The sequence below is a fragment of the Myotis nattereri genome (genome assembly GCF_964212035.1).
Source record: "Myotis nattereri genome assembly, chromosome: 3".
NCBI lineage: Eukaryota > Metazoa > Chordata > Mammalia > Chiroptera > Vespertilionidae > Myotis > Myotis nattereri.
This window is the reverse complement of record NC_138077.1, coordinates 70,829,668-70,854,486: the sequence shown is the minus strand read 5'-3', so window position 1 is coordinate 70,854,486 and position 24,819 is coordinate 70,829,668. Positions and strand designations below refer to the sequence as shown.

Here is a 24,819-nt window from a genome sequence, read left to right as displayed (position 1 = left end):
CTCTTGTTAGCAATTTGCTATGTGTTCACCTGGCACCAGCACCAGATAGAGTCCTCAGTGGCCTCGAGTGTTTGTGCCACTAGAAAAGAGAAGTGCAAATGTCCCCTGCTCAATTTAGTCAGCGTCCATGTAACCTGCTGGCTGGGTAGCCACCCATCTCTGCCAGTCACTTCATTTACACATTGTTCCCACTCATGCTCTCACAGGAAGGAATATTTCTGAAAGTGCTGCAGGCATTATGTGTGAGAAAATAGGAACAGTATAAATAGCTTTTTACTTCTAATTGCAAATTGCCGTTCACATTTGGCTTCCTGAGAGCTCTGAAAAGGGACCAACCCAAACCACTAATAGCATGGGGTCCCTGGAGGGTGAGTCAGTGTCTACCACTGAGGGAGAGTGAAGATGGAGAGAGAAGTGCAGGAGACCTGGAAGGCCATGTCTGGCTTGATGGAGCCCATTTCTCCAGGACGGAGCCCAGCTGGACTGACAGGGGGTGCTTTCCCCGCATACCTGGTAGGTCAGCTCTTTGGTGCATCACTCCAGCGGGTGGGCTCCCCTCTGCCTCTGCATGGAGACGGATTTCGCCTTCCAGTTCACCTTCCAGTTCACAAACCTGCAAACAATCATGATCTCAGACCACAGGCTGGCCGGGAGCAAGCCGCGCTGGCATTGTACTGGCCATTTGGCACGATCACTTGAAAGAGAGCAAAATCATCAAAGGAAGATGTGTCTGCTCTCTTTCTGGCAGTGGTTAAGCAGGGCAAGCCCTCTCAGAAAACGCTTGCCAAAAGTGAGTTGGCTGACTTAGGTGAGTCCACTTAAGGACTGTTTAGACCGAAGGACATGAAAGGCTAATGCATACAGAGGTGACAGCTTCCCCTCTTAGATGACATAATTACACATACACACACTTATGAATGAATGAATGCATGTAAGCACATAGAGAGGATAAACTATACAGCACACTTTAAGGATTCAGCCAACACACTACCTAATCCTAAACTTCTCTCTCCATGCTCAGTCCTCTAGAACTCAAACCCTGAGTCTATGCCACACATATGTCACACACAGCCCCGCTTTGTAGGAGAGCTATAGTACAGACTAACAATCTGTAGCCTTCCAGAGTTATACAAACAAGGTTAACATGACATTCAGTCAACAAATATTTAATGCCTACTACACACCAGACCCTAGGGCTAAGGATACAGCCAGGAATAAAAGAAAAATCTCTTTCCCCTGTGAGTGTACGTTCTAATGAGGGGAAACACAAACAAAACAAAGTAACATATAGTGTATGTTAGATGGTGATAAGTGATTTGAGGTCAAATAAACCAGGAAAGAGGTAGGGAGCTGATGGGGGAAGGGTGTTGCCTGCTCTTCTCTTGCCCATGTGCTCAGGGCTTCCTCCCTGCCTTCTTCTTGAAGCAATGCCACCTTCTCAGACAGGCAGTCCTGATCACCCTTTAGCACTGCACAGCCCAATGCCCCGAGGCTAAATGTGCCTGGAATATCTGACCTCATCTCTGACTCCCCTCACCTCCTCCCACCCTTTAGCCACTCTGTCCTTGTTCTTTTTCAGAGAGATATGACAGGGGATGGGCAGACAGCAGGCCTGCACGTTCCTTGTAAATGAAGCCTATTAAAAAGAAAAACCTTCCAGACCACTGTCATATAGGAGCATAACACACAATTCTATCAGTTGGAACATGAGACTAACAGAGTCTACCCTTTACGATTTTGTTGTGTATTTTTTTAAAATATATTTTATTGATTTTTTACAGAGAGGAAGGGAGAGGGATAGAGAGTTAGAAACATTGATGAGAGAGAAACATCAATCAGCTGCCTCCTGCACACTCCCTACTGGGGATGTGCCCACAACCAAGGTACATGCCCTTGACCAGAATTGAACCCGGGACCCTTCAGTCCGCAGGCCGACACTCCATCCACTGAGCCAAACTGGCCCGGGCTGTTGTGTATTTTTTTTAATATATTTTTTATTGATTTCAGAGAGGAAGGGAGAGGGAGGAGAAGATAGAAACATCAATGATGAGAGAGAATCATTGTTTGGCTGCCTCCTCCACACCCCCTACTGGGAATCAAGCCACAACCTGGGCATGTGCCCTTGACTGGAATTGAATCCAGGGCCATTCAGTCCACAGGCTGATGCTCTATCCACTGAGCCAGACCAGCTAGGGCTGTTGTGTTTCTTAAGTGATTAAAACACCTCAGGGAAAAATCACTTTATTAAAGCAAATCCTAGACATCATGTAACTTTACCTATAAATATTTCTTTATGTAATTTTAATAAATAACTAGAGGTCTGGTGCATGAATTCATGCACCAGTGGGGTTCCTTGGCCTGGACTGTGGGATTGGGCCAAAACCCACTCTCCAACATCGCCCAAGAAGTCCTGGATTGTGAAGGGGTGCAGGCAAGGCCGAAGGACCCCACTGGTGCACGATTGTGGCCGGGGAGGGATGCAGGAGGTTGGCCAGCTGGGAAGGGACTGCAAGAGGGCTCCAGGGCATGTCCAGCCCATCTGTCTCAGTCCTGATCAGCCAAACCCCAGCAGCAAGCTAACCTACTGGTCGAAGCATCTGCCCCCTGGTGGTCAGTGCACATCATAGCAACTGGTCGGCCAATCAACTGTCTGCCCCTGGTCATCAGTGCATGTCATAGAGAGTGGTTGAGTGGCCTTAGCATATCATTAGCATATTATGCTTTGATTGGTTGAACGACTGACTGGATGACTGGACACTTAGCATATTAGACTTTTATTATATAGGATGCTATTGTGATTTTATTTTAAAGAAAGTTAATTGTAATTCTTTAGTATCATCTGATATTTAGGAGCTCATTGCTACTGATTTATCATTAGTTCTAGGCCTCAATAGTGAACAAACAGCAACTGGAAATAAAATTAAATCTTGTCATCTTAAATTTGAGTAGAAATACTAGTATCATTTGTCTTTTTAGGGAAAAAAAAAGGCATATTCTAAGTTCTTTGATTTTATGCCTACCAGCTTTTTCTTTATCCTATAAACCTTGGTTCTTATATATGTTGTTGAATAAATAATTATATTAGTATTATTGCTAGTAGCAATAATAGTATCTTATTTTGAAACTATGAGTGCAGTTTGCCTCATTTGCTGTTTGTATTTTTTTTTTTATCCTTAGATCTACTTTGTGAGAGATGTACAAACAGCACACTGTTCACAAGTCACGGGGATCATTGTTCTTTGTGTTCTGTGGCTCCCAGCTTGATCCACAGTTAGCTTCGTTTGCTTCCATGTGTGCTAAAATGTTAAGGATTGCTTTGTTTTATTTTCCTCTTTGATTTAAACTTTTTAATTATGAAGCATATAAATATTTTATATGATTTTGCAATCAAACGACAAGGTGCATTCAGCAGGTCCAACTTTTATCTCTGCATCCCCCTCCTTGAACAGCTGTTTTTATTAGTCTTTGTTTTATCCTGTCACCATTTATTTTTTAAAATATAGGCATATGTGCACAAAACTTCATATTTCTCCCCTTTCTTGCACAAAAGACTGTACACTCTCCACATTGCCTGCACCTTTTATCATCATACTGTAGGCATGGTCTCCAGGACATATTATAGAGCTTTTCCTCATTTCTTTTAAAACAGCATGACTATATGAATGTGGTACCATAAATGCACATTGGTATTCCATTGTATGGGTACACCATAAATGAGCAAAGGCAATACTTTACTTTTCAGAGGCCCTTCTGAGCCATCAAATCCCAGTCAAATATTCTTTCCATCCTGTAGCATTTGTCACATGACCTGTACAGAGTCACTGAAATTGATTCAATAATTTTAAAAATCCTATTTTCAAGATAGGTCTTTCTATTTGTTTTTAAGCTCCCTGAAGGCAGGTACTATATCATTTCTGTCAGCCCTTACTATATCCTCACTCTGTCTTTCTTGAGACTTGATTTAGTTGTTTCCCTTCTCTGGCTGTTAGGAAATGGGCCAAGGAAGCAACAACAGCAAGACTGTAAGGGAGTGTGTGGAACAGGAGGTCACCTGGCTCTGGAGAGTCCAGAGCTGGTGCAGGTGAGTGGGAAGAGATGCATTTCAGGAAGCAGGAATGGGGAAGGCAGATTTAATCCAGTCCAAGAGAAATGGCCCAAAGTCAAACAAGAAAGAATGAAACACTGAAATCTGACCCTCTTAGAGATCTGAAAACACCAGAAGCAAAAGTGATGAGGGAGGTATGGATTATTTGGTGTTATTCCAGACAATGTGGACTTGAATTGGGAATTGTCAAGACCCCATGACTACCCAGGCCAACTCCTACCCTGGATTCTAGTTTCTGGATTTGCTTTCTACTCCCCATCAGGGCCATCTGTTCAGCTTCATCCAGCCTTTTTTATAAGTCTTTAATTGTCTGCTCCATATTACTTCTCATCTTCTCCAAGTGGGCATTGGCATCTTGATCCTTCTTCAGTTCTTCTGACATGTTTGCTACCTAGAAAAGCAGGAAAAAGATGGAAATCATCTGGTAGCCAATTGGTCTTAACATTTCTACCCACAGTCTTCAGTTCTTGACCTAACTAGATGTCATGCCTTGCTTCTGTGTATGTAATCTCTTCCCATCAGGCTCTCCCTAGTGTCCGTGGCCCTCAGATTTATGAAGTAAAGGCACTCACGATAGCAGCAGCTACTGAAGAAATCAGGGTGAGGGGTGGCGGAAACAGACAAAAGATGAAGTACCTTATGGACATTATTACCCAACACCCTATGCTAAAAGTAAGATGAGCCACTGAAGCAACAACTTTTTAAAATTTCTAAAAATTGATTTCAGAGAGGAAGGAAGAGAGAGGGAGAGAAAGAGAAAAAGAAAGAGGGAACGAAAGAGAAAAACATCGATGTGAGAGATAAACCTCAATGGTTGCCTCCCATATGTGCCCTGAGAGGGGATTGAATCCGCAACCTGGGTATGTACCCTTATGGGAATCAAACCCATGACCTTACAGTGTGCGAGACAATACTCCAACCAGCTGAGCCACACCGGCCAGGGCGAAGCAAGAACTTTTAATTGAACAAAGCACTGAGACATGTCCTGTAACATCATGCACCAGGAAAAAGTGTGGCGTGCCTATGAGAATCTTTTTCACAACTCACTTCTATGATTCTATGATTCACAACTGCAAACAAGTTAGGCTCCAGGAATTTGGCAGCAACAGCTGTTCCGCATGCCAATAATCGGGCACACGGTAGGTTAATTCTTGCTTGTGAAGCCCGCTTTTGGCTTTGGCTGTATATACAAGGGCTTAGTGTCTTGATGCAATTATTAAGAACTGTTTCCTGAATCTCTCAGTGCATTTAATGTAAGAACTCTATCCTCCCAGGCAAAGCTTCTCTGTCTATCAGGTTACCAACCATCTGTATAATTTAAGTGTGAGACGTCTATGCAGATGGTGAGGGCAAAGAATAAATTACGAAGGCAACTCTGGGCTGTTATGTGAGGTTAGGCCTCATAGCTAAACTACTGGAAAATTCAAGGGTGGTGAGAGGTAGTGAGTTCATTTTTCAACTTAGTCAAGAAAATCTTCAAAAAGCAAAGTTAAGCATATACAGTCTTCATAATGTATGACTACATAAATTTACCAAGCAGATCTAGAAGCTCTTTTTATTCCTTTCTATCTATGTGGATTTGCATAAATGTTAAGCACATTATTTTTCCCTTGGCCAAACATTTTCAAGCTTTCACACCCCCTTCCCCATCAGAGAGCAGAAGTGTCTGTCTTGATACAAAATGGCGAGTGACAGGCATGCTTCTCCATTCTTCCAGATCGTACAGTGACCAGGTAGCCAGGTTGTGGTGCAAAAGATTTGTTCAGCTCCCCAAGGTGAAATAAGTCAGGCAAACACAGACACTAGCTCTTCCCTTCATTTGAATTTCAAAATGACAAATGTAAAATTGAATTGAATATCTTGTCTCCCTCCCCAATTCCCATACCCTTTTCAGCAAGAGGAGCAGCTTCCCTTCATCCAGCAAGGTCAAAGCTGCTGCCTAGGGTGGGTTGTTTGGACTACACAAAATCACCTGATGGGGTTGGGGTGAGTGGAGGCTGAAATCAAGCCCAAGCCCACTCAGCTGGGACCTGCAAGGCTGGTTCCACCTTCTCCCTCCACCCTCCTTCCTGAATTATTTTTGGTGAGCATTTTATTCCGCTTATCCTTTGAGAGGAGTGCTGCATCTGCCCACAGAGGGTGCCCAGAGGGTGGCCTTCCTCCTGTTCCCACAAAGGTGCAGTCAAGGCTGGGGGGCAACCCTGAGCTTAGTGTCATTGAGGAAAAGCACCGCCCTCACCAATTTCTAAGTTGTAAATAAAGAAGGCACACACCACCCCTGAAGCTCCTCTTTATCAACCTATTCTGCTACATGAGCAGTAAGCAGTATGGCTTGTAAGAATTAAGTGAAATAAGCATTTTTTCCCAGAGCATAGTCATAAAACCGTTACACTCTCTAGCAACATAGCTATTTGTAAGTAAACACAGGAAGAATTGTTTCTACACATTAGATATATCGATTCACAGCACTAAGTGGCTTAAGTTTTTTTTTGTTTTTTTTTTAAATCTCTTGCTTTCATAAGGTTTTGCTTATAGAAATTCAACTGCTTCTTTTCATTGCCTTAGGGAGGTTGGAGGGGAGGAGTTAATTGGCCTAATTCTTCAAAATGGGAACAGAGAGCAGAGAGGTGAGCTAACCTCCTCCTGGCTGTTTGGAGAATCAAAGGAATCCTTTTGGGCTGCAGCGTGGCCTCCGACCAGTGGCTGCTGCTCCAGTCAGCTCTGGAAGGCAGGAGTGAGCAGGCAGGCAGTGCACCCACCGCAGCGGCTGTCTTCTTGGTCTTCTCTTCTGCATTTCGACACCTCCACATGGCTTCTCTGGCTTCCTTCTGCATCCTGGCAACATCAACCTCCAGTTTCTTCTTCTGGCCGAGCAGACTTGTATTTTAAGGACAAGCAGCCGTCTCCTTAAGCAAGTTGAGACCAGCGATGCAAACACAAGCTAATATGTTTGGGACAGGGCTCAGGCCAAGGCTGAGTTTTATTCTAGTCAGCCACAGTCACTTCAGCAACATCTCCAACCCCAGGAGGCCAGGTTAGAAAAGCCTCTTGCCATCAAAGGCATACTTGAATGGAAGCGATTTCAACCATTCAGTAACAAAGAGATGACAGCCTGAATCAGAAAGGAGAAATGGGTCCAGGTAACCTACAAGCCGGGGACACGTGTTTGGTTTTCAACTTGCTGCACCATGTTTTTCTGCCTGAGCTCTTTGATGGGGTAGATCAAATGTCCCAGGGCAGAAGTCAGGGTCAACTGCAGCCCTTCGGGGAGCAGGGGGCTGGGGAATAACACTCAGTGTCCAGCACGATGCTCCAGGAAGCAATAGTCTTCCTCTTTATCTACCTCCCTTTCCTATGGGGCTTTGCAGTGAGGAGGTGGGAAGAGTCTTTGAGATGAGCTCCCCCCCTGACACCCCCCTCCACCACCACACTGCGCGGGAGAATCCTTTGTTCTGTGGCTGGTGCTGTCCTAATTCTTTCCTTCCTGGGGTGTGACAAGAGGCTGGAGCTCCTTTTGCTGCTATTTGGTCCACGTTTGAAGCACAGATTTTCTGAAGGTATGAAACCTGAGCATAGAGAGTGTGTATAAAAGGCACGAGCTTTCTATTTTTTATTTCTCCTCACTGTCCTTTCACCTTCCACCAGCTAGTGTCTCTCTCGGTGGCAGGACTGAGCCTTTGAAAAAGAAAGAGATTCCTGCCCCACAGGTTCCTCCCTGTTTCCCTGGTGGCATGAAACATCTCCATCAAGGCTGCCATCCTCTGTCCTTAAGGGACAGCCAGGCTCTGGGCACCCCCAGGCTTCCCACTGCCTTGGGTGCAGCCTGGGGTGGGTAAGTGTGTTTTTCTGAAGTATATTCTGGATGCTCACTGCACTTTACTGGGAAAGGATGTCTTTGTATAGGAAGCTAAAAGTGATTTGTTTGTACATAGAATCAGCTAATCTGTGAGGGAGATAATGGTTAAAACCTTTGCAAGCTGAGCCCCGGCCAGTGTGGCTCAGTTAGTTGGAGTGTCATCCCATACACCGAAAAGTCACAGGTCTGATCCCTGGTCAGGGTGCCTACCAAGCAATGTTTCTTTCTCTGTCTCTCTCTCTCCCTCTCCCTTCCTCTTTCTAAAATTAATATAAAACCATATCCTTAGTTAAAGATTAAAAATAAATTCATGAAAAAAACCTTTTCAAGACGAATGACTCTCTAATTGGTTCTTTTCGGGAAAAAGCAGGGTTAAGGGGTATTGTGTGGAAAGGTAATCTAGATAGTCACAGAGCAGGTTTGAAAAGGACACATGTAATTAGCCAAGGATAACTTTGGCCTCAGATGTTTGTTTTAGAGGTCTGAGAATGCAGAAGGGCCTAAGAAGGTTGGGTAAAAGTTTCATTATGTTATCAGAAGACTGACAGTGTTCTAGTCATTGCAGGGTGTCCCCACGTGATTTTCAAGGGGAAGGGGTCCTTAGGTGCAACATAGTGTCCCCTAGATATGCTGGGTGGAAGGTAGTGCCTAGACCAGCAGCATCACCTGAGGACTCGCTTGATTCCTGGCTCCCACCGCAGAACTTCTGATTCCACAGGTCTGAGGTGAGACCTGAGAATTTGCATTTTTGTGGTAGCTTCTCTTGCTCACCCACATTTTCAGAAATGTGCTCTAGAGACCAGCTCTCTCTACTGCCTAACCCCCCCCCACCCCCCATCCATCTCCTCCTCTCTATGTGTGGTTGATGAATGGCCTCACTTCTCACTAGGCTAGTGGTTTTTCTTTTTTAAGATAGTGGTTTTCATCATATAGGGACTCACTGGCGCATTATCTACACTAATAAAAGAGAAACATGCAAATTGGTGTCACTCCGCTATGCCCAGCAGCCAATCAGAGCAACTATGCAAATTAACCCAACAAAGATGGTGGTTAATTTGCATGTGCAGGCGTAGAGCGAAGACTGAAGATGACTGAAGATGGTGGTGGCCACGGAGCTGGAGCAAGCAAGAGGCTTGGGTTGCTCCTAGTGACAGAGGAAGCCAAGCTTCCCACAGGCCCTGGACTCTGCTCAATGAGGGGCTGGGGGCCTGGGCTCTGCTCAAGGAGTGGCTGGGGGCCTGGTCACCGGGGGCAACCCAGGCTTCCAGCCAGCCCTGGCCTCCCCTCGAGGAGCTGGAAAAAAAAGGAGGGGCTGGGAGCAGCCGGAGCACAGAAGCCAAGCCTCGCTAATGCAGCTGGAACAAAGGCCTGGGTCCCGGGTGCTGGAGGAAAACTGGTGCCGGCAGCCAGGGGAAGGAAGGCCTATTGTGCAAATCTTCGTGCAACGGGCCACTAGTCAGTTATAATATGCATAGCAAATGATTTGTTACCAATAGCTATTAAGTACTACAGATAGTGAATGATTTCATTTAAAAAAATGATATTCTACTCTATAAGAATCCCACTCATTGTATTTAGATCAGCCTTTTTGAGATTGTTGATGTGAGTTATACTGCTGGGAACCACACGTCACCTACAGGCTGTTTGTTCTATTCTACATGGTATCCAAACAGGTTTGTGTCATGTGCATGGACACAGCAGCCAAACTGTAGGCACAGTCTGGTTGTAGTGCCTTCCAGCTGGTACTCTCTGGTTTATACTTCCTTTTTTCTCAGTGGGGACACAATTGGCATTCTGGGAGGGGAGATTCTTTGTGATGTAGGATTATCCTGCACCTCGCAGGAATATTAGCATCTCTGGACCTTTCCCATTAAATTTCAGTGGCACTTCCCAGTCGCTGTGGAAACCAAAATGACCCTGCAGACATTCCTAAATACCCCAGAGCATGGTAGTTCTTCCCCTAGTTTTTTAATCTACCCTTCATAACAATCATGAGAGTAAACTTCCTAAAATATAAACCTAGCAACTTCACTTTCAGCTACCTAAAATTTCACAGCAGACCCTCATAAGCCAGAAAACAGAATTCAATAATCCATTGGTCTCAGACTCAAGGTCCCTGGTGACCTGGCTTTTACTTAGATCATTTCTGCTGATCTGTCCCATCCTGACCCCATGCTCTAGTGAGTATATCAGTTTCCCTTAACATTCCCAATTTACCTCTTCTCCCCATGCCTCTGCCCTTGGCTCCTCTCTACCTGGCTGGCTACTTACTTATCCTTCACGACTCAGATTAAGTATGCTGTGCATCTACCTAAGCCTGGAATGGTCAGAGAAGGCTGTCTGTAGGGATGTATACATCATGAGAGTGACACTTTTAGGATAATAGAGACATTTTGTATCTATACCGTGTATACCTGTCCAAGGAATGGTGGGTACCCTAAAATGTTTGTTGAATGACCCATTTACTATACACAGTTGTCCTAACCACTGTGACTTTTTTCCTGATTCTCTAAGAATGGCAAATATTCTAAGAATTCTTGTTTTGCATCACTTACATAACCTTCAACGAGAAGCCAAAGTCCTGACAGCACAGCAGCAGCAACTCAGAACTGTTAGCTATCTCTGGCTCTGAAGCAGGAGGTTTTATTGCTAATGTTCTTTTGTTGTTGTTTTAATCCTGGAATGCTGGGGAACATGTGGCTTAGAAGCAGGCAAGAAGTTCTGGAACACTAGGGAATGTTCCATCTCTCTCTCCCTAGCATCCTGTGAATGCCCTGACAGTCCATTCTTCTGGCACAAGGCTTAGTGTTATGGGTCAAATTATGAACCTACCCAAAAAAAATATGTTAAAGTCCTTATCCCCAATACTTCAGAATGTTACCTTACTTGGAAATAGGATCTTTATAGAGTAATCAAGTTGAAGTTGTCAGTGTGGGCACTAATTCAAAATCACTGATGTCCTTATAAAAAGAGAATATTTGGACAGAGACAGATGCTCATGGAAGAAAGATGGTTTTAGGGCATGCAGCAAGTATGCCATGTGAAGGTGGAGGGTTGAAATGATGCATCTATAAACTAAGGAACATCAAAGATGTCCAACAAACCATAGTGAGCTAGGAGATTCAGAGGGTGCATGACCCTGCCAACACTTTGGTTTCTGTCTCCTAGCCTTCAGACATGAGAGAATACATTTCTGTTGTTTCAAGCCACCCAGTTTGTGGAACTTTGCTACAGCAGCACTAGGAAACTCATACACTGGGGAATAAATAAAGAGTGTGACCACTCCTCTGAAGCTAAAGGCTCTCCCTGTGCCTCGCATGCCACACCCAGAGTTAACATGGCAACTGTGCATGGCCACAGGCTGACCCGTGTGTGTAAACCACTGCCTTCAACCAGCTGATGCAGGTAATGGGAAGAGTTTATGGGCCGCACCTGGGTATGGAAAATATGGATTCTTTCCATGGCTTCCAGGAGCTCTTCCTCCGCCAGCCTGCGCCCACATTCTGTCTGCTCTTGCAAGGACCTCAGTTCCTCCAGTTGAGACTGGAGAAGAGAGTTGCGCTGCTGAGCCATAGCCACCTGCTCCTTCAGCTCACTATTCAGGTGTGTGCTGTCGTCCAGATGCACCCACAGGTCCTGCAAGAGAAAACATGGGCCAGGGGCATAGGGCCCTCTGACTTCAATGGAATCTGCACCTGTGAATGCATGTTCTGATGAAGGCTCCACCAACTTAAATTTAGCATGTTCCCACTCTCTTGAAGGGTTTGATTTGTTGTCCCCACTTTTATTGCTCAATACAATCTGTTGCTTGGTTGGCTTCCATGATCAGAGGCATTCCCCACCCCCATATGACAACTTGAAAATACCTTGATTTCAATCTGAAGTTGGCCCAGAGACGTGGTTGCCTCTGACACCCCCCGGATGGCACAGCTAAGCTGGAGTTCCATCTCATTGAGGTCCCCTTCCATGTTCCTCTTCAACCGGGTAGCCTCAATTCTGCTCCTGGTTGCAGAATCCAGACTAGACTGCAGAGAGTCAATAGCACACACTGCTGTTTCCTCCTAATTTTAGAATAACATTCAGGGGAAAAAAATCATGCACCTAAATTAAGAAAGGTTACCTGCTGTGTAAATAACAGTTTAGGAAACAGAAGAGCATTAAAATTCAAGAAAAATTCTGGGTAATTAACAAAATGAGTCTAAAGGGTTTTCGGTTTTAAAACACAGAGGTTGAAGGGTTTGGTGAATGAGCACATGTCTATCATAACAGACTGAGATTCCCAGGCCAACCTCCTGGAAGAATAAAGGGAAGCACCAGAATTTTTGGGGGGTTCCTGTGGGGCAGACTTAGCCTTGTCTTAGGATCTCCACCAAAGAGCAATCTATGGAAATTATCTATATTTTATAAAGTGGCTAGGGGTGAAGGAAGGATGCTCTTTCAGACAGCCATAGTGTTTAAGCACTTTCAATGATGCAAAATTTCTGAACAAGGCAAGAAGGAGCTACCCAGGTAGAAACAAGTCTTGAACTCCACCAATGCTATTCCAATGGCCTCCAGAAATTTAACTTTCCTCAAATAGCATGGTTATCTCTCACTGGGAGTGTGAGAGACAACAAAGGATTGTCTGAGAAAGCCAACTGCTGTGTGATTCTGAATTACTTCATAAACAAAGCCCTACGCTGAAATCACACTTGCAAAGTGACAGAAGATTAGACAATAAATGTGTGTTCAGGAAGGCAATGAAAAAAGTTTGGGGAAATCATGCCAATCATTTCCCAGCCCTTTTGCAGTGAGTTTGAGACCATGTAACTGAATTCTTATGGACTATGGGCAGAAGTGTTTACAAGCCTTGCCAATACCAATTTTTTCCTCGTGATCCTGTATTCTCTCGTCCCCATCGATGACAAACTTGGTGGCCACATATGGAAGGCCATAGCATTACAAGATGGGAAAAACCTGGAAATGACTTTGAAGAACAGTGGCCTGCTCTCCACCCATACTCCATGCTGGACTCAGACCTAGAGCAAAACAAACAAACTCTGATCATTTAAGCCATCGAACTTTGGTGGCTGTGTTTAATCGCTATAACTAACATGTGCCTTGTTAAACTCGCCCTATTAAAGAGGGCTGAGTGCTGAACAGATAAGGCAAAAGAGAAAAGAACCTTCCTGTTCTTCTTCACTGAGCCTGTCAGCACAACATACTCATCATGGGGCAGAATTAGGTTGCACATTGAGTTGTCATTGAGTTTATGTCCTGAACTCTGAGGCCAATCAGAAAGGCGGACAGCCTGCAGGGGGATAGCCATGTGGCCAGGGTTTCTGATTGGGTGACAGATGGAAGCACCACTTTCCATGACCACCCTTCTCTCCATTAGGAGGAGCAGGTCTCAGAGTAGTTAATTATGGAAATATATGTTGAATAACTCTTTCTGGTTCCAGAACTAGCACCTCTCCTCTGCCAAGCCCATGTTCCTGGTTGCCACATCCTAAGGTCAGCCTCTCATGCCTATCTTTAGATCCTGGGCCTTTGTTCAACTCCCAGATCGGAATCCTATGGGATGTCAGTATGTAAGTTAATAGAGACTGTTATGACTAAATCTTGAAGTCCTAACCCCCAGTATCTCAGATGTGACTGTATTAGGAGATAGGACCTTTTGAAGAGGTGATTAAGGTCAAATGAGGCCATGAAGATAGTTCCTAATTCAACCTGACTGGTATCCTTATAAAAAGAGGACATTTGGACACCCAGACACACCAGGAATGCACACCCACAGAAAGGACACAGCAAGAGAATGGCCATCTGCAAGCCAAGGAGAGAGGCTTCAGGAAAAACCAAATTTGCTGACACTTTGACTTTGGATGTATAACTTTCAGGAATGTGAGGAAACAAATTTCTATTGGTTAAGCCACCCACTTCATGTATTTTGTTATGGCAGCCTGAGCCCATAACTCCTACAAGAACACGCACACTCAACATCACTAAAAGGTTTAAGACCTCTCTCTGTCTTCCATTGGGGGAACTCATTTTTGCCACTGCTGACTCTCCTTACAAAGGAACACTAAAGCATCCCTAGTCTGGTGTCAAAATCCTCTATAAAGAGATACGTTCTGCTTAAGCAGACAAACTGAATGTTTCAAGCTGTCCTTTTCCCGCAGTTGTTTATGAAGCCTCATAAGTGCCTCTAGACACATAAAAAGTGCTGTGGTTTAAGAGGCTTGGATATGACGCAGACCTAGAGAATGGCTGCTAGACAATCACCACAATTCATGCAGAGTCAAGATATCTTTACAAGGAAAACTCCCCCAAGTATATTTTTTAACAAAAATTAAGCTCTCAGGACTAAGGCATTATGGTAAAAAGTTCCTTTCCCCCACCTCCAGAAATGTAAAATATAACTTGAGGAAAGAAACCAAATGTAAAAACAAACAAAAAATTTAATCTTAAAACTTGAAAAATCTATAGACAATTCAATAGGTCCTTTCTTTTCTCTTGCAATACTGCTTATCTGTATTAGAGAAATGTGAGATATTCCTTCATTTCAATTCATATGATTCAGCTTTAAAATTATTAGCAAGGCATTCTGTTAACTAAATGCTATGTCTGAGTTTGAGATCCTGCTTTTTGTAGACATGCTGAAATATTTTACCTAAAAATGAGAAGAGATTTAGACATATTCTTCTGGCAGAGACTCGAACAATAGAAGAACTGAAGTCAGGTGGTGCATACAACTTAAGACCATGAGGCAAAGTGTGATATTATTGAGTTCACAGGAGTGGACCACATGGAAGGAAAGGATGATGGAACATTACTATATACCTGAGGCTAGAGGGCAGTGGTGGGCACACTATGGGTTATGGGCCAAATCTGGCCATGCCATTTGATTTCCAATGTCTATGGCTGCTTTAAGCGACTACAGAGTTGAGTGGTTGTGACAGAGCCCCTATGGCAGGAGTCCTCAAACTACGGCCCGCGGGCCACATGCAAATACAAATATTGTATTTGTTCCCGTTTTGTTTTTTTACTTCAAAATAAGATATGTGCAGTGTGCATAGGAATTTGTTCATAGTTGTTTTTTTTTAAAACTATAGTCCGGCCCTCCAACGGTCTGAGGGACAGTGAACTGGCCCCCTGTTTAAAAAGTTTGAGGACCCCTGCCCTATGGTCTGCAAAGCCAAAAATATTTACTACCTGCTCTAAACAGAAAAAAAAAAAATGCCTAACCTTTCTACAGGTGATTGAACCAAAGCAAACAAATGCATTTTGACAGAATAAGGAATGTCAGTGCCTCATTCCCAAAAGCTCCTTCCACAGCACCTCCCTGGGTCTCTCTGGGAGACTAGCATACAGGCCAGGCGCACCCTCGCCTAGGCCAGTGAGAAAACCCTCACGCATTTCAGCATGTCTTTGAATACCCTGGGTTGGGAGGAATATAATTGGTGATCCCCGAAGAATCAGGACGTACCTGTTTTTAACCCAATCTCAGGCCTTGTGGTAGGACTTCACTTACATGGCAGTTACGGCCACCAGGTGGCCTGTAAGCTGGTCCTTAACATCAGTCCTCCTTTCCTGTGTCTGGGGTGGAGAGGATCAAAGCCAGCCACCAAAGCTCTTCCCCTCCATCAGTGACTACATTGTCACCTCTCTACTCTAGCTATGCTAATTATAACATTTGCAGAAAATAAAGTAAAAAAAATGGCTTCTCAGCCATAAAAGTTTAGGATGCCTTGGCTAGAATAGCAGGCACATTGTCTCCTCAACATTATGTGCTCAGATACCTGCTGAGCAAGCAAAACACATAAGATGCAAACCCAGCTGCTCAAACATTTCACCACCACAGGCCTCCAGGCCCAGCTCACTCAGGTCTGTCCTCACAGAGAGAATGAAGATTGAGCTGAACAGAGAGAATTAGGTGAGTGAGTTGCCCAGTTTGGAGCCATCAAGGTTTTGCCTTTGCCTCTGAGTCTCTCTCTTGCCTTTATGGTCCCTTCAGCTTCCTGGGTCCTGTCTCAGAGGCCTCCTTCAGTTTCTGTGGAGTTACCTATGGTTTATGTGGACATAGGACCTTGACCCTCACCTGGGCCTCAGGCAATATTTCCCTTGAGTTCTATAATTTGCCTGGGTTATCTTTGATGGCTTGAAATCCTATGCTTTGCTCAAATTTTCCCGTCACATTCCATTATTCCCTTAATATCCCCTCCTCTCCTAGCCCTGAAGTCAGATTATACCAAGGCATTCTGATACAATTCTGATACACGCATTCCATGCAAAGGGAGCCTGGGATGCTATTTGTGAAATTTTGTAAGACATGCTCACCTTTCCTTTCCGGATGTACCTATTACAGTGATTATGAGTCATTAACTAAAACCCATGAATAGCTCACCCCTCCCTCCAGCCCTCCCCTTCTTTTTCAGCCCCTTCTTTCCCAGCTCCTGTCTAGTCTTCTGCTCTTTCTTCTCCAGCCCTAGCTGTTTGGTTCTCCAGCTTCCTTTGCACTAAGATAATTACCACCGGGGAATAGCTCTACGACATTCAGATGGACCTGATGAGATGCAGACTGAGGATTCGTTTTTCCTTAGCTCGGTTTATTAATAGGCACAGGTTTGACATTACCTGAAATGAGGGTGTGTGTGTGTGTGTGTTTAACTACACAAGGAGACATTCGTTTTTGCTCCTCATGGAAGGAAGTAGGGCACATATCAAGGCCCAATATTTTTGCCTTTCATCAAAAAATTTATTTTCACCACTGACGCAGAGCCTCTTAAGTAGACCAGAATTTATCACCACAGTCAGTCCTAGAGAGGAAAGTGCCGATGAGTGAGAGCACAGACAACTCAAAGCACACAAAGGCCCAAATTTGGCTTGACATCCTCCTTTTTAAAAATGACCCCCTGTGGGGTTTTTGTCTGAAAATGGGCTATGAGAAAGAAGCCAGTTCAATAGTACATGTTAACAGGTTTTTGTTTTTTATTAATGTTTAACAAATGCACTGAAAGCAAGTTGCCAGTTGACCCTCAGACTCCAACGATTTTCTTGCTGACACATGGCATTGACTTAGGGGAACAGATCAGATAGATAATATAATCATAGTTAATTCCATGTTTATAATTGTGCCTTTGATCTATAGAGTGTGAAGTGCTTTGCCAACATCAGCTTACTGATCTTCCTTACCACCTTCTGTGACATGTATGAGGCTGCTTTTATCCCCCCACTTCACTGAGAAGCTAAGAAGTGAAGTGTCTAAAGTCATCAGCTTGCAATGATGAAGTCGGGAAAAGAGCCTACCACCCACGAATCCTGTCTAATTCAGTTTCCTGACTATTAGGATGCAGCTGCTTCAACAGGGATTCATTAAGCAGCTTAGCTCTTGGCTTCTCCTCTCCAAACGAATGGCCACAGGTACAGGCAGGGGCTTTGCGAACATTTCGCTCTGATATGACATTAATTTTAATACACAGCATCACATTTTTAGTTCTTTTCCTCCCCTGCATTTCAGTTCCTTGGGTACCTAAGAAAGAGACTTTTTTTATACAAAGACTCAGAGAGTATACACAGTAATTGTATATATAATTAAGTTTTTCGTGGGTGAGTATTTGAGGTTTGTATGTGAATAGAAGCTGCTCAAGTGTACACAAAATTATAAAAACTGACACTAATTATGTAGAGGTATTTCTTAATAAGTAACAGTGGTGAGCTTTCTAGAAAGATTCAAGTTAGACTGGCTAAGTTTCTTTGATAATGTTCCATCAGGGGTCATAAAAGTAGCCACGCTCAGTGAGTTCTGTTCAATCAAGAGTTCTGAAATATGCAACTGTTGCTTATCAAAATAATCTTCAATACCTAAAATTTTCTATTTCTTCATCTTTTTCTGAGAGCCTTCTTTCTTTCAAGTTCAGCTTTAGTATCTGAGAGTTCAAGCTGGAAACAAAGATTCTTGCTTTCATTACATTTCAGAGCTCCCTGAAATATATAAATAAAAAGCACTAAATTAAGTCCACTTTTAGACAATTTTTTTTCTTCATAAAAGGTATGTCACTAATGTAGCTCTTTAGAGTTGCTGAGAAAGATCTAAGTTCACATCAGGTCCCTGAAGTTGGGAACAGGATGAAACAGTGGTTCGTTTTCTCTGTCATGTTGTGGTGGGCCGTTAGACAGACATGAGCAGAGCAAGGAGGATGGGCCCAGTACAGGTCACCAGGGTGGAAAGCCCCGGTTACCTAGCAATGGGGAAACCTGGGAAAACAAGGACTTTACCTTTCCTCCCCCAGCATGTCTCTGGTCAAGCAGTTTAGACCCCTGACCTTTCATATGTTGGTCATGGGATTTGAACTCTCCCCTGACTGCCTCCCCTGGCATGTCGCTATCATGTGGCTTAGACCCCCTTGCAGGGGAAACAAACAAGGGCCTGGAGAAGAGCCCTTAAGCAGTAAGCCCCCAGGACAATGAGGTTCTGACCCACATCAAATACGTCTGGGCTTCAGCTGTGTTTCAGCTCCAGGCCCAGAAAAGCAGCAAAACCAGACAAGACACTGACACCGCTGCCTCAGGACTAGCTACATTGACTAATAAATAGCCCCTGCCCTGGAGCTGACCCATCCATGGCGACACACCTGGAAAACTGATGAATAATCTATTGAGATCCTTCCCAGAGGCCTTCAAGATGACAACCCAGTGCAGCTCTCTGTACGGAGCACACCTAGGCTTTCCCCTCCCTGTGCTAGCCATAACGTCCCGCCCTCCCCCCACCCAGGCGCTTATTCCTTGCCTCTCTCTTTTTCCTAAATTCCAAGGGCCTTTCTTTTGTCTCTCATTCCCTAAAGCCCCCCCTCCCACCTTTTTTTTTTTTTTCTGTAGCTCACTTCTTCTACCTCTGTGACTTTCTAAATAAACTGTCTCTTATAGTTTGAGCCCTGGCTCTGAATTCTTTCTTAGCCAGAACTCAAGTACTGAGGTCACTGAACTGAGGTCTTGGTCTGGCTCCACCAGTGTAACACTTGGTGCCGTTTCACTGCCAACGATGTCACTTAATAGCTCTGACACTCTTAGGGTTTTCAGCTGTAGTTCAAGAGCTAGAGTTCTAAAGCATTTTTAAAATACAAAATTTCAACCTTGTCTATGACTATATTCAAACCTTTAAATTTATTACTTGACTTTTTATAATGTATTCCATCTCTGGGATGAATCAATAAAAGTATCAAACTGGCACAAGGATTCTACCTGGAATCTTTTAATTCTGGATATCACAGAGGGATAGAGTAAAGGTTGAAAGCATTCAGAGAACAAGAAACAGAATGGTGCCCAAATACTGTCATATGAAGAACAACAAAGGAATTTAGGATGCATTTGACACATACATACAGTGTGAGCCATTATCAGCATAATTATTACTACTACTTCAAATGGATTGCTGTGGCAGGTAGGGAGATCTCCTAGTCCTCTGAATATTTAAAGATAAGGCAATTACTACCAGGGTTATTATAAAGGTCATTTGAGTTTTAAAATGTGGGCTTGACTAAAATTTAAAAGCCTGTTCTAAAAAATGTATATAAAAGACAAAAAAAACGCTTGGAAAATACTGAGGGGGGGTGGGTGTTTATAAAGGGTACAGGGGCCCTGGCCAGTGAGGCTCCATTGGTTGAGCATTGTTCTGTGAACTGAAAAGTTGCTGGTTCAATTCCCAGTCAGGGCACATGTCCAGGTTGCAGGTTTGGTCTCTGGTCAAGGTGTGTGCAGGAGGCAACCAATTCATGTTTCTTTCTTGCCTCAATGTTTCTCTCTCCCTGCCTCTCTCTCCCTCTCTCTATAAAATCAATAAAACACATATATTTTTTATTGATTGGAGTGATGACAATCTATGGTCAGTTAATTGGCAGACATTCGTGAGAGAAGGAATAATTTTTATGGTAGTTTTTGTGAGGAGTGGTTAGCATATACCACAAAAAGTAAAACTGAGTAGAAGTTTCAAAACAAAACCAAGAAAGATGTTAGAAATTTTAATATGGCTAAGGTCTCGCTGCTCTTCTCCAAACACTACCTTCAATATAAAAGAAAATAAATGAAAAACAAATGCTTGGATAGCAATTTCCTCCTAGGGAACGGTACCCTTCCTTTCTTGGGGGGAACTGACACCTCTCACCCTCCAGATTGCACTGAGAGTGAATCTTTGTAGGAGGTGACCTGGGATAATTTGAGTTTTGTGACTTCAGAGATAATTTGATAAAGTTTCTCATAAAAGGCTCACCCAGGAAAATAAATAACCCAATTTTACAAATACATGTCCAAGTTGATGAAGTATTTATGGATGTGGTTGAAGATAAAGCTTGAGAAAATGTGAATAGAATAGAATGCCATCTAGTGGTACTAAATGGTATGAGCGCTATGGCCTTGGTAGTTTCACCTTAGATGCTAGTCAATTTAATATACCAAGATGTCTATATTTTATACAGGACTACAGGTACTTCTGAACAATTATATATCTCAACAGATTGTCATGGTGCTTGAAACTTCTACCATAGAAGTTAACTTCTTTGTGTTAAGGTGGTAGCTTTATAAAAGTCCCTAGCTAGAATGCCCAGGGAACCAGCCGAAGGGAATGAGTAAATGAAACAAGGTTTACCAATTTTACAAGAACCAGCTTTGCTAGGGAATGCCACATTGCTAATTGCAAGGATTCTGTATAAGATGTGGGTGACTTTGGAAAACAATTATGCATAAAAAGGCAAGAGCTGCGTCAAGTGCTGTCCACTTGACATCTCTACGCACAAGGGTAATAGGAACACAGCTTCTGTCTGGCAGGGTTCTCACAGAAATGTCATGGTGAGATAAATGCAGTACACACTGCTTGGCACAAAGCAGTGCTCTGGAGACTAATTCCCCACTATCACACTTCCAAACGGCCCTGACTAAAACTGACTGCTGTGTCTTCTAAAAAAAATCATTGTTTCTATTGGAGGGGGAGAGGGTGGGATGTGTTTTAATGGGAGTGGGTGCTCATTCCAAGGGTGGGTCAAGCAAATGAAATTCAACCTCAAGAATGGAGGTATTGCAGGGCTAATTAACTACTTAATGACTGTGACAGGGTGACTGCCTTTCTAGTTTACCCTCTTTGACAAAAGGTCTTCTCAGCAGTCCTTTCAGTCACACCTAGGGATAAAATCAGAGTTTTTCCTGAATTTTTAATCCATGCCACTGAAAATATTCCTGTCCAACAGCCTGCACAAAATGAGCTTTCAGAAACAAATTACCTAAAGTTTTATGGGGGAAATAAGTGTTTTGACTGATTTTGTTTAGAGAGGAGAAAGTATGAGGATATTTATTTTCAACATTCAACACATGTTTACTGAACCTCTACTACACAGGAGGCGATATTCTAGGCCAGTTCTTCCCAAATGTTAGTGTGCGCATGAACCACCAAGGGATCTGGTTAAAATGCAGATTCCAGTTCAACAGAGCCTGGGAAAGGCCTAACTGTCTAAACATCCAGTAAGCCTCCCCTTTCCCCGATGATGCCCATTTTGAGGTTTGAGACGCTCAAAAGGGTCTACGCCAGTGATGGCGAACCTTTTGAGCTCAACGTGTCAGCATTTTGAAAAACCCTAACTTAATCTGGTGCCGTGTCACATATAGAAATTTTTTGATATTTGCAACCATAGTAAAACAAAGACTTATATTTTTGATATTTATTTTATATATTTAAATGCCATTTAACAAAGAAAAATCAACCAAAAAAATGAGTTCACATGTCACCTCTGACACGTATGTCATAGGTTCGCCATCACTGGTCTACGCACTGCGTATGCCTAGCATGTTGTTAACATGTGAATAAGTGTCACTGTGTTGTTGTTGCTGCTGCTGGAATGCAGACCTTCTGCTTTATCAGAATGATAAAAATCTTGTTTACTACCTGAAGGTAATACCTGCTTCTTCCAGCACTACCTGGACTTCAGTCTTCTCTTGTTCAATCTCTTTCTTGACCTTTTCCATTTCACTTAACTTCTTGTTTTCTTCTCTCAGCTGATTTGTCAGATTAGAAACCTCTCCTTAAAGGGAAAAATAAAAGAGCAAAATTAAAGGAACTGTGGTAGGCAGCTAGACAGATGTGAGCAGAGCAAAGGATGATGGTATAGGTACAGAAGGTCACCTAGGTGGAAAGTCCTAGGTGCCCAGTAATGGACAATGGTAAGGTGGAACCTTGCCCGTAGGGTGACCTTTCCTCCCTCAGCATATCATTGGTCATTCTATTTGGACCCCCCTGACCTTTCCTCTCTAGAGATGACATCTAGGCCTCAGTTGTCTTTCAACTCCAGGCCCAGAAAAGCAGCCAAACCAGACAATGAAACCAAAGTTGACCTCCAGATCAACTGCATTGAATAATGACCCTATGCCCTGGCACCAGTCAGTCAGTGGAGATCACAGCCCCAGAAGGACATACCTGAAAAGCTGATGAGTATTCCACTGAGATCTTCCCCTGGGACCTCCTCTAGAATCTTCTTAAAATCCCTTAGGAGGAAGACCCAGAGCGCGCGCTCTCCTGGGAGCCTGCCAGAGCCTTCCCCACCACTTTCCCTTTCCCCTATGTCTGTCACCATTACTTCTAAGCTCCAAGGGCCCTTATTTTGCTTCTGTAACTTGTTTCCTGACCCTATTTCTTCTACCACTCACTTCTTCTATCTCTGTGACTTTCCAAATAAATGTTCTCTTATAGTTTGAGTCTTGTCTCTGAATTCTTTCCTAGCCAGAACTCAAGAACCATGGTTGCTAAACCAAAGTTTGGTCTGACCCAATGAATCTAACGCCTCGTTCCATTCCCAAACTGTGGCCAACAGAACAAGTCTCAGACCCATGATATCAAGCCAAGAAGACTGTTCTCAGAGACCCACTGACACTGTCATGCCATCTTGGTAACTTGATGACAAGGCCACCACTGGCACATAAGGGACCTTTGAATTAGGAAAAGGTATCTCTTTCTTCATTTGCCAGAAAGTTGCCTACAGCAGCTGTTCTCAACCTATGGGTCGCAACCCCTTTGGGGGTCGAACAACCCTTTCACAGAGGTCGCCTAAGACCATTGGAAAACACATATATAATTACATATTGTTTTTGTGATTAATCACTATGCTTTAATTATGTTCAATTTGTAACAATGAAATTGGGGGTCACCACAACATGAGGAACTGTATTAAAGGGTCGCGGCATTAGAAAGGTTGAGAACCACTGGCCTACAGTGAGTATAGTGCTTCTTACACTGTTGTGCATTGAACACCTGTCCAGTTTCACAGGGTGGTCCTGCTGGCTAGAGCAATGCCAGATTCTGCCTGGTGGTGCTTGAAATACAGACCTGGAATCCCATACTTCCAGTGTCAGTGCTTAGTTATCAACACCAGTGACTGCTTTTTTATCAGCTGCTGCTCAATACCAGGGTGGGTTTATCAAGCATAAGCTGGGTCACTGTCTGCCAGAAGCCAATGCAATGAGCCAGGTAGACCAAAGAATCTGAAGGAGCTCAAGCTCTCGAGGGTCTGTGGTTAGCCTCTCAAGAACACAAGCCTTTGGCAGAGTAAGGCATCCAAACCTCCACCCCTGATACCGTCATTGTCAGTTCTGCTTCTTTGAGGAGGAAGCCTCGAATACCTAAGAGGTATGAAGAAGGGCCAAGTAGCTCTTGGAATTACCCACAGTCCAGGGGCAGTAGAAGGAGCTCAAGAGCTTTCTTCTCCTCTGGTTCTGAGATCCTGGACTGTGGTGTGATGTGGGAATTTTAAACAGTTACAAAAACAAACCCACTGGATAGCAATTCTCATCTATACTAATTAAAGGGCAATACGCTAATCAGACCGGATCAACCAGGCATCTTCCAGATGTCCAACTTCCTTCCAGACAGTTAGGGGGCGACCAGGTCAGCATGGAGGAAGTTAGGGGGCAAACAGGTTGACCAGGGGCAGTTAGGGGATTATCAGGCAGGCAAGCAGGCAAGCAGTTAGGAGACAGTGGTCCTGGATTGCCAGAGGGATGTCCAACTGCCGGTTTAGGCCCCATTCCTGTGGCAGTCAGACATCCCCAGAAGGGTCCCAGATTGGAGAGAGTGCAGGCCAGGCTGAGGGACCCCACTCTTATGCACAAATTTCATGCACCAGGACTCTAGTGTGAATAATAAATCCTTCTGTGATAAGCTCTTTCCAGAAGAGATGATCCCAATGTTCTCTATTGACCATACCTTAGAATCACTTGGAGATTTTTTGAAATAGACCTCTGTCCAAACCCCACCCAGACCAATCAGCACTGGCCTCACCTGGGAACTTGTTAGAAATGCAAATTCTCAGACCCCCTCCTAGACCTAATGAACCAAAAACTCAGTCAACTGTTTTAACAGCCCTCCAGGTGATTTTGATACAGGTAAAGTTTTCTAACTACTGTTCCAGCATCATGACCTGGTCATGCATATAGGTCAACATAGAAAGCAAGTTTTATTCATGCCTCCAATGGTAATGCACTTGCTCCCAGGGCGTCTCAGGATTTTGATGCACATCACAGATGGTACTGGTGTAAGCTGGCAGCCTCTTTCAGGGCTGCTTGGCATTATCTCAAAATTTAAAAATTCACTCCTTTAACCCAGTGATTTCATTTCTAGGACTCCAACCCACCAAAATATTTTTACATGTCCACAGGTATATGAACAGGGATGTATAATATAGAATTATTTATAACTAGAGGCCTGGTGCACAAAAATTTGTGCACTCGGGGGGTCCCTCAGCCTGGCCTATGCCCTCTTGCAGTCTGGGACCCCCTCAGAGGATGTCCACCTGCTGCCTTAGGCCCGCTCCCTGGGGGATGGGGCCCAAGCTGGCAGTCAGACATCCCT

The 24,819-nt window shown here is 43.9% G+C and overlaps 1 protein-coding gene across 1 annotated transcript in view; it reads right to left on the bottom strand.

Moving 5' to 3' along the window:
- Positions 1-24,819, bottom strand: part of MYH15 (myosin heavy chain 15) — a gene marked incomplete at both ends in the record, with an annotated part of 149,873 nt that overhangs the window by 6,008 nt on the left and 119,046 nt on the right. The window contains 13 exon segments of the mRNA XM_081085999.1: positions 511-534; positions 538-574; positions 576-613; positions 4,326-4,397; positions 4,401-4,496; positions 6,865-6,990; positions 11,394-11,597; positions 11,828-12,007; positions 12,010-12,022; positions 17,802-17,839; positions 17,841-17,944; positions 21,878-22,000; positions 23,508-23,591. Of these exon segments, the coding sequence (XP_080942125.1) occupies positions 511-534; positions 538-574; positions 576-613; positions 4,326-4,397; positions 4,401-4,496; positions 6,865-6,990; positions 11,394-11,597; positions 11,828-12,007; positions 12,010-12,022; positions 17,802-17,839; positions 17,841-17,944; positions 21,878-22,000; positions 23,508-23,591 (1,139 nt within the window).